General features: G+C 43.9%; 1 protein-coding gene and 1 long non-coding RNA gene across 2 annotated transcripts in view; both read left to right on the forward strand.

The window, feature by feature from the left end:
* Positions 1 to 2953, forward strand: part of CAV1 (caveolin 1) — a gene marked incomplete at its 5' end in the record, with an annotated part of 45441 nt that extends 42488 nt beyond the window's left edge. The window contains one exon of the mRNA XM_025204159.1: positions 692 to 2953. Coding sequence (XP_025059944.1) covers positions 692 to 1033 — 342 coding nt within the window. The remainder of the gene's footprint in view (positions 1 to 691) is intronic.
* A 1330-nt stretch (positions 2954 to 4283) lies between these two features.
* The window catches only part of LOC112550280, a 52765-nt gene continuing 46949 nt past the window's right edge, over positions 4284 to 10099 (forward strand). The window contains exon 1 of the long non-coding RNA XR_003094030.1: positions 4284 to 4453. This is a non-coding gene — a long non-coding RNA (uncharacterized LOC112550280). The remainder of the gene's footprint in view (positions 4454 to 10099) is intronic.

Genomic DNA, 10099 nt, shown 5'->3' on the forward strand with positions numbered 1-10099 from the left:
CCTCCCCCCTCCCCTTCCACCACAACAGACTTATCAGCTGCACAGCTCTCCATGCTGTATTGGATTGCTATCAGGCAATATGCCTTCTTAAAAATCAGCTATCAGTATTGGCCCCAAAAATCTCCATTGGTGTACCCCTAGTTTTTCTCCTTTAAAAGACAAAATCCATGTTTTTGTCCTCAACAAGAAGAAAATCCTAATTTTTCTCCTTAAACAGAAAATCTGCACTTTTCCGTGATGAACAGAAAGCCCAGGTCCCTGTTTATTACCATGCTTACCTGTTCAGCTAGAGAAACAGATTCTTTAGCTTCAGTTAGGGGAGGCTCACTTTACATTATATTGGTAGTATCCTGAGTTTACAAAGCTTGCAAGCCTTTTCCATGCAATTCAAAGATATTTGAAGGTCCTAATGCAGCAAATTGCTTTAAGTATGTCCTTAACTTTAACAACATGAGTAGTCCCTTCCTTGTTTAGTTAATCACTTTAAGTGCATTCATAACTTAAGCATGTGTGTAAATTTCACTGTAGTCAATGGGACCTACATGCACAGTGTTAACATGTTTAAGTGCTTTGTTAAATTAGAGCCAGAGTAAGTAGGTAACTTTTAACAGGCACAGAATTTGGAATCCATGTATTGTGATCAGCTGTGAAGGTCTGTCTAATTAGCTTTTGTGTTGTCCTTTCCCTGCAGATTGATTTTGAAGATGTGATTGCCGAACCAGAGGGAACACACAGTTTTGACGGGATCTGGAAAGCTAGCTTCACCACCTTCACTGTGACAAAATACTGGTTTTATCGCTTACTGGCAGCAATCTTTGGCATTCCTTTGGCTCTCATTTGGGGTATTTACTTTGCCATTTTGTCATTCCTGCACATCTGGGCAGTGGTGCCTTGTATAAGGAGCTACCTGATTGAGATCCAGTGCATTAGCCGGGTCTATTCTATCTGCATCCACACCTTCTGTGACCCACTATTTGAGGCCATCGGCAAAATATTTAGCTCAATTCAAGCAACAGTACGGAAAGAAATATAAGTGACACTTCAAGGCAAGCTGTCAGTATGGAGAGGGATTTTTGTTTTCTAGGGAGTTTTTTGGTGCCAGTTTCAAGGCTCCCTAATTGATCTACAATAACAAATGGTGAATAACCTGGCCCAGAGCAGAGAATCACTTATTCACCATCCATTACTACTATTTAGCCCTACTGGATTTGTTTTTATCTTTTTTAGTCGCATTTTTCAAAGTAATCTTAAATTGCTACTCTCCCATTCCAGTTGAATATCATTTTGCTGACTATTCAATAAACAGATTGATGTGCTGTTGTTGGGGGTTTTTTATCCCTCCATTCATTCCTTGTAAGATACATTCACAATGATATAGTAAAGAACTGCTAAATGCTTTCCAGCACTATAATGCCACTCATTTTATTGTGGCTAAAGAGTATAAAGCTATTGAAGCAGAAAGAACATGAAAGCTGGCAGGTTTTAAAAGAATGTTCTTTTTCAATTGTATAATCAGTTGACTACAGCCATTTACTGTAATGGTCAGATATGGCCTAGTATGAACAGATAGATATAAACAAATTAATTAATATATGTCCTGAAAAAGCTAACACCATATTAGGTCAGAGACTTTGACACACAAAAGCTTTCCATGTCCAAATGCCGAATGTCCATAGAAAGCTAGTCAGTGCATTCCCGTGTCATTATCTTTTTTGAAAGTTTCTGCCAGCTGTTTGTTGGTCTTCACTGTGATTACAGAAGCAAACTAAAGAAGAAAGCTAGAAATGATTCCTATGAAAATGTTTTCCTGACAAGCACATTTAGGTGCTTATCACAAAGTCCTCTTTTTGCAGTGTTCATTATCAAATCAGTTTTATAAGGCCTGAGCCAATCCTGAGTTAAAAATAAAATCAAGGTGTGCCATGCCAACTATGAGCTGTCTCTGAGAGAAGCCAGCTTTCAAAACCTTCCTATCAGCTGAGGTCAGCATGCCGTTAACTCACAGATTATTTTCAGGAGAATTCATGCATCGCTGAGTCCAAAACTAATCCCTCACAAGAGATGGTTTAGGAACTACATATTGTGTTCTATTCTTTTAGCTTAGCTGCAGCCATTGGGAAGTCTTAATGGAGGGTATTGTGTGAAACTCAAATGTTGCAAAGTGTGAGCCCTAGAAAATAAAGCATTTTTGCAACATGTTTTTTATGCTGTGACCTGCAGGTGTCTTTGCCCTCACAATAATATTACTGTGTTCAGAGAATACTGTCATAAGGTTTGCATGAAGCTTTTAAAAATAGTTGTGAGGTTAATTTAGCTGGAATTAGCTTTCTTCTAAGCCCAACTTGGGAAATTTAGGGCCTAAACCTGTTCTTTTTGGTGTTAATGACAAAACACCCTTTGATGTTTATGGGTGCAAGATTGGGTTTTAAAATCCACATAAAACTGCCTTGTACACCTGAAGTTTTTCTTGTGCTGATACTGTTTTATCATGTTGCTTTATATGGATCAGGAGTGCCTTCAATTCTATTTCTGCCATAAATACATTTAAAGTTGTTTTAGAGGATGCATCTGCTGCTTTTTTGAGGGGCACATAAATTGCAAACCTATTAATGACTTTTGTTTGCATTTAAAACAGACACTGGTATGGATAAAGTTTTATGTTTTTCTATGTACATAGAGAGTGTACTAGTATTGTTTTTTTCAATATTAAAGGCAATATTATAAACAAGAAATATTTTATCTTTATGTGAGGAAAATCACTTTGAAAAAAAAAATGTGTATCTTGAAAGATGTCAGTTCACTTAAATTTATCAGCCCCTAATAGAAATACATTGCTGATCCAAAATATTTACATTGCTTTTATGTGCTTACAGATATAACAGACACTTTCTTTTTATTCTGCATGTACCATAAACACTACAGTCTGCACAATAAAAAAAAATGCTTAATGGTAGTTACTGTCTGAATTATTATTTTTTTTTACCTGAGAAGTTACTTTAATACAACTCATGTTATTTGGAAGCTAGCCAAATATTTCATGAATAAAGCACAAATATATCATGTAATGATTCTTGAGAAAGATCCTGAAAATAAATCTTGGGTGGTGACTCAGGGCTGATATGTGTAGATTTTCACAGTAGAAAACAATGCTTCCTTCTCACATTTGGATATATGTATTACAGTAAAACACTGAACAATCACACTCCCATTAACTGCATGTTCGATCAACCAAATGTGACACCTGCAATGTGTTTTTTCCCATCTCTTAAAGGTCTATAAAGACTTCTTGCGCCTTTTTGATGAGGAAAATTTACTATTTGTGAGAGCCTGGAAAAATCCTTTCCTGTGGGTTCATTTACACGAGATGTTTACTGCACAGTTCTTGCACAGTAGTATGCTGCACAGTAAATGCCGCACATCTACATGTGCATCCCTAATAGGCCAGAGTAGATTGATTAACAAGTACTATCCTGCTGCAGAGTTTTTACTCCACAGCAGCTCACATGTAGACACTGTCTTGGCTGGCTGGGGCATGAGAGTGCTTCAGTACGGGGCCTGTCTGCCAGCTGGCCCCACATTGAAGTACCGTCATGCCCCAGCCAAACCCTCCTCAGCACGTTGACCCAAGGAGCAGCTCTAGGCTGGCAAGCTAGCCAGCCAGGGCTGCTCCAACTCAAATCAATGTGCTGCACTCCTGGGGCAAGCTTCTGCCCCCAGAACAAAATAATTATGTGGAACCATCCCTACATCCTTAAGTCACAAAAATTGATCAAGATAAACCCTGCTCCAATGGACAAAACTGCTTGAGGGCTTAGACTTAGGCTTTTGAGCATGCTTACAAGCAATCCAGTGTGAGTACCTAGCTGCCTAACTCCTTCCTAAACTCTGGTGCAACACAAATCAGAGCCTGGGGCTGCCTAAAGTATGCCTAGCCATCTTATTTGTCAGGTAACATAAAAATCATTGAGTGTGGTCCAAAGCCCAAGACCTGCAGCCCCTCTCACACACACCTGGTGATAGTGGTGGTCTTTTGTACAATGTCCTAGGGCAGGGAGCGGCAACCCACAGCCTGTAGGCTAGATGCAGCCCATGAATAGTCTAGATCTGTTCCATGGCATCTCAGCAGATCAACAGCACACTCCAGCCATAGCAGCAGAGGAGGTGTCCCCAGAGTCATCTTGCTTGCTGCATTCAATTTATTCTCTCTGCTACCTCAAGGGAGACATCCCCAGGGTCCTAGCACCTGTCTTTTTCCTATCTATTCCTTCACAGCATCTGCCGACTGCCAGGGAGGGGTATGAGAGTACGGTCTGTGGTGAGAGCTGGGTCACAACCAGCAGCCAACACTGGCAAAAGGTTGCCAGCCCCTGCCTTTGATCACTTACCCAGGAGTGGAGCCCTCTAGGTTCTCTTCAGCCTAAGAGGATTCAAACCCACATCTCCCACTTTCCAGGTGAGTCCCTAACTACTAGTTTACAAAATAGACTGTGTGGGTATAGTCTCCACCCATTCTGTAAAATTTGAGTAGAAGATTCATAGGCCAGCAGCAGGGGTATACGAATCTATAGACCAATGATGAGAACATTGCTGTGGGAGAATGGAAACCTGGATTCTTGTCACTGCTTTCCAGGGCTATTTATCTGTTTTATATTAATCATTATTTGACTACCCACTCCCAGAGGAGCACCCAAACCAGTCAGGGGTCCTCTTGTTCTCCTTCTTGTCCTATGAAGCTTGCATTTTGGGCTGTCTTGTAGCCCAGCCAGCCCCACCCTTCCTGTTCTCTAGCCTTGCCATATGCACTCACCTGAGACGTGGGATTTATAAGTTATTGTGAAAAAGTTGATCACTCTTGGCCATATTCAGTGAGTGAAATCTGCTGTGTGTGTTGTGTTCTGAACTCAGTGGTGCTGTCGTTGTGCAAAAAACTCCAGCCCTCTCGAAGCTGTGGAACCTGAGATGACAGAGAAGCAAGGGTTGAGAGATGCCCCTCTGCCTAGTATTTATCATTGGAGACAGGGGTATCCTTGTCTGCTCAGCATCTGGACCCTATGGATTGCCCATCGGAGGCAACTAAGTCCCCCCTACCCCCATTGGTTGTATAAAGAAGCATAGAATCTCATGTTCTTGTTTTGGATCACCCCCCTTGGGTAAAGCAATTAGGGCATTCATACACATATTTTTTTTCCAGCAACGTGCCAGAGATCCACTGCTTTGGAGCAGACTCGATTAATCAAGTCTGCTTCACACACAAGCTGAGGCGAACTGCACTGCACTGCATGCAGTTGTATAAGTGGCAAAATGCACATCAGTGAGCAGAAACTGGTGGTGGTACACTTTTGAACTAAATCACCTCTAGGGTGTTTTAGTTCAAAAGCACGCCACCGCCATTTTCTCAGTGCTGACACATATTTCACCACTTATACAACTGTATGTGTTGCAGTGCCAGGCGCAATTCAAAGCACCCGGAGCTGTGACACATGCATGGATAAAAATGCCCTTATATTTAAGTTATTGCAACACTTGAGATGGACAGGGGTGTTTATAAGAACAACTGGGATTTGACCCCTAACTTCTTAAGCTCCATCCCTTTCCTCAGCATTTCCTATTATGACTGTGGGCAGGTCCCTTCTCAGCTTTCTGGTTTCTGTAGATCCTACTCTAACTTTTCATAGATTGCACAGGAGATGCCTCATTCCAGAGAGAATTCCTTGAGTCATGAGAGCACCTAGAAGTTAATAAGGTGTGCTTAATGCAAATCTGGGGTAGGGGGAAAATAAACAGAACTTTAGGTCACCTTTGCATTCTCTGATCCTAGAGCTTCTGGGAGCAAGCTGGGTCCCCAGAATAAATAAAGCAGACTGAAAGCTGCTCTGTTCTATGCAAACTGCCAACTGTTTGGAAGATCCTGTGGGAGACAAGGATCAACCAGTTGTGGGGCTGTCCCAGCTATATACCTGATCATATCCTTAAAATGGCAACCAGATTTGGAGGCACAAAAAATCCTTTAAAAAGTTTGAAGTTAAAAAAATCCTTCAACGATCAATTAAATCAGATATATAAGGCTACTTTACACCACAGAATGAACACAACACAGCCTTAATGGCCCAAATAATTTGGCCTAAGTGTACAGGTATATAAAAGAAGTTTGAGAGAGTGTAGAGGAGAGCTATGCGCATGATCAGAGGTCAGGAAAACAGACCTGATGATGAGAGGCTGAGCGCCATGGGACTCTTCAGCCTGGAAAAGTGCAGGCTCGGGGTGATCTGGTTGCCACCTACAAATTTATCAGGGGTGCTCACCAGGATCTAGGGGAACATTTGTTCACCAGAGCGCCCCAAGGGATGACAAGGTCAAATGGTCACAAACTCCTCCATGACCATTTCAGGCTGGACATAAGAAAGAACTTCTTTACTGTCCGAGCCCCCAAGGTTTGGAATAGACTGCCACCGGAGGTGGTTCAAGCACCCACTTTGAATGCCTTCAAGAGACATTTGGATGTTTATCTTGCTGGGGTCCTATGATCCCTGCTGACTTCCTGCCCCTGGGGCAGGGGGCTGGACTCAGTGATCCTCCAGGGTCCCTTCCAGCCCTAGTGTCTATGAAATCTATGAAGAGTCCAGCAACTGACAGAATAAGGCACAGACTGAAGTGCAGCCCCCCCATCTAACTTATGGCACTTTACAGAAAGTGCCACGAGTTAGACTGGTCCTCCCAACCCAAAATACATTAGCTGTTGGGTCGGGAGGGTGTGGGATTGAGCTCCAATTTGAAACCAATGCAGTGAGAGAGACTGTGGGTCTGCAGCCTCTTCCCCTAGCTCTGCCCCCACCCCCCCAGGTCTGGTTCTGTCTCAGGATGGGAGGGGGAGAAGGCAGGGGAGGGAGATCTGCTCTGGGGTTTCCCCTACCTTTGCTGGAGGGGTGGGGTGGATAATTGGGGTCCCCCACCTTGGGGAGGAGCTCCAATCCAGCTGCCCCCCCCACTTCCAGGACAGGCTGGGGAAACCCCAGAACAGACCTCCCTCCCCTGCCTTCTCTCCCTCCCATCCTGAAACAGCACTGGGGACAAGGCTGGGCTGCAGCAGCCCAGCCACCAGAGCAGACAGAAGTTAATGCACGCGCTCTGCTTTGGAGCCCCTTCATCTGAACCCTCATATTATAAGGGTTAATTTGTCACATGATTGGAGTAATCTGCAGTCATGTACTTCAGTAAAGGCATGGCTGTAGTGTGCTTTCAAGGGGATGATCAAGTGACAAATGTAATTTCTGTCTGCACCTATAGACATTCATCTGTGACTGTTACTTATCAAAACATTAATCTTCCCCATCTCTTGCAGTTGGAGCTCCAGACGTACTCTTCATCAGAATTCCTATTGGCAGGACATGCAAAATGAAATTGGTGGTAAAGAAATGAAATATTAAAAGAGTGACCCTAGTTACTAGTAAAGAAAACAAAACCAAATAGTATCTTGCACTGGCAAGGAATAATCTGAAGAGAGAATGAATGGGCACTATATAAATATTTTAAAGAAAAATCAAAACCTAAATCAAGAGAGCATTGTACAAGGGGAAAACATGAATCAGAATCTAAAGAACGAAAAATGAGCAGAGGACAACTGATGTTGCCTAGGTGCGAAGGGGTGGACTAGATGAACTCTGTTATGTATTAAGTGGTACATGTGTGTATGCGTCAAGATAACTTCTAGCTTTATGTCCTGGACAGTCAGTTCAGCAGCTAGAAAGAGGTTACAAATGGAAAGACTGGTCAGTTTGGAGACCAAGAATCAAATGCAGGAGATGAAGGATTACACCCTATTCAGACTCTGCATGCAGCCCAGCCCCATTTTTCAAGTGTACTAAAATAGTAGTGAAACAACACAAAATGTTGACTTTTAATTTTATTATTATTTTTTTTTATAACTAGACTTCAGAATTAGCATCCCCTTGAAATGGATGTGGCAGTTCATACCTCTTACAACCATTGATCCTACATACTATGGGTGTGCGAAACGGGCCCCATTCAATTCAGATTCAGATTTGGCCTGAATTGGGGACAGTGATTCAATTAATTGATTTGGATCACTGTCCCTGATTTGATTCGGCCGAATCCAAATCTGAAGATTCACTGCATCAGCGATTTGGCCATAGACACAGCTTTAAAAGTTTTTTCTACATACCTTGAGGTAGCAGGTACAGCTCGTGATTGCTGCAATGCTGGGGTGGATGAAGCGTCCCACAGGAGTGCGTTCCCCCAGCCTCCCCCCCCACCCCACCCCCAATGCTCAGTGGCAAACCCAGAAGTGGACTGGAAGTATTTCCGGTCCACTTCCAGGTATGCCAAGGAGCATGCTGGAGGGCCCCCTGTACCCACCAATCAACCACAGGGGGACCCCAGGTGCTCCCCCCAAACCCAGGAGGCACCAGTCATTGAGCTCCTGGTCCACTTCTGGGTGCTCCTGGTCTTCCACTTCCGGGTCTGCTGCCGAGCATACTGGAGAGCCCCCGTGCTTCTGTGGGACACTCCATCCACCCCACCAAAAGTGGTGGCACCTCAGGCTAGAAATAGATGTTGCCGAATGAAGCAGGTCAGCTGTACCGTGACGTGTCTTATTCACTTCACTGGGTGAAACACACAACACCCCGACTCCCACCTTTGATGGTGCAGGAAAAAGGGCAATGTGATCTCCCCACTTTTCCCATGGCAAGTTTCTTCAACACTGGGGCTGTTGAAGGGCCCCACAAGGATGGCCCTCATATGGAGAACAGTGAGAACAGGAGCAGGAGAGGTGACTTCACTGGGAAAGCAAAAGGAAGGATTATGAAAACAGAGGATGGGAGAGTAATGGAAGGATCCCAACAGATTGGAAAGCTGGGCTGGAGCTAATAGGATGAAGTTCAATTCTGACAAATGTACCTTGGGATGAATAATAAAAAAAGTACAGGTACAAAATGAATGGCACATGGCAGTATGGCAACATAATGGAAAAGAATCTTGGAGTCTTGGTAGATTACAGATTCAATATGAGTCTGCAGTGTGATGCAGCTGTACAAAAGGCAAATGTGGTTTTAGAATGCATCAAAGCATTAGGTACAAGACACAGGAGATGATAGTTTCTCTCTACTTGGTGCTGGTTAGGCCTCATCTAGAATACTGCGTGCAGTTTTGGGTTCCACATTTTTTAAAGGAGAGGGTACAGAGGTGTCAAAGATGATCAAGTGCTTGGAAAGCAAGTCATGCAAGGAGAGGCTAAAGGAACCAGGCATGTTCTGCTTGAGGAAAAGGCACTTAAGAAGAGACATGATAGCAATCTTCAAATAGTTGAAGGGCTGCCATAAAGAAGAGGGAGAACACCTTTTAGCTCATGCTGCAGAGAATAGGATGCAGACCAATGTCTTGAAGTTCCAGTAAAGTAGGTTTAGATTGGATATCAGGAAAAACTTCTGCACTGGTAGAACAGTAAGGCAGTGGAATAGACTACCTAGGGACACTGTGTGTGGACTTTCCATCACTGAAGGTGTTCAAGAAGAGGTTGGACAGCCACTGGTCAGGAGTGATATAAGTATAGTTATGCTAATGTTCTACAATGGGTATTTCCCATGCTTCTGGGTTTTGCTGGTTGTTACATGGGGCTGGGAGGGAATCCTGCCTTACCCCCTCCCCTGGTCCCCCTGGTTTACCTGTGGCAGGTTAGGGTGTTGCGTTAGGACCGATGGATTATGGATTTGCATAGAATGGCTTGAACAGGGTGTGCGGGCCGGGAGCGACCCGAGCCCTTTTCCGCGCTGCATGCGGGCTGTGGCCAGCAGCCCAGGCACGCCGGGTCGGAGAGGGAAGGCCTTCAAGCTGGAATTAGGCACAGACACGTATCGGTAGTTTAAAAGATTGTTTACTTACACCGAGATGGCAGTGGTGTAGGCTGGAAAACTTGCTTAAGTTGTGGTTACAGACAGGAAAGAAGAGAGGCGGACAAGAGTTCTAGACTCGTGAACTCTAGCCCAATCCGGCTGAAGGCTCTGAACACGCGAGCCCGTCGTGTCAGCCGAAGAAAGTACTCGTCCAGAAGAGCTCTGAATAAACTCACACGAAGTTTGCTAGG

Source organism: Alligator sinensis, unplaced genomic scaffold (genome assembly GCF_000455745.1).
Source record: "Alligator sinensis unplaced genomic scaffold, ASM45574v1 scaffold65_2, whole genome shotgun sequence".
NCBI lineage: Eukaryota > Metazoa > Chordata > Crocodylia > Alligatoridae > Alligator > Alligator sinensis.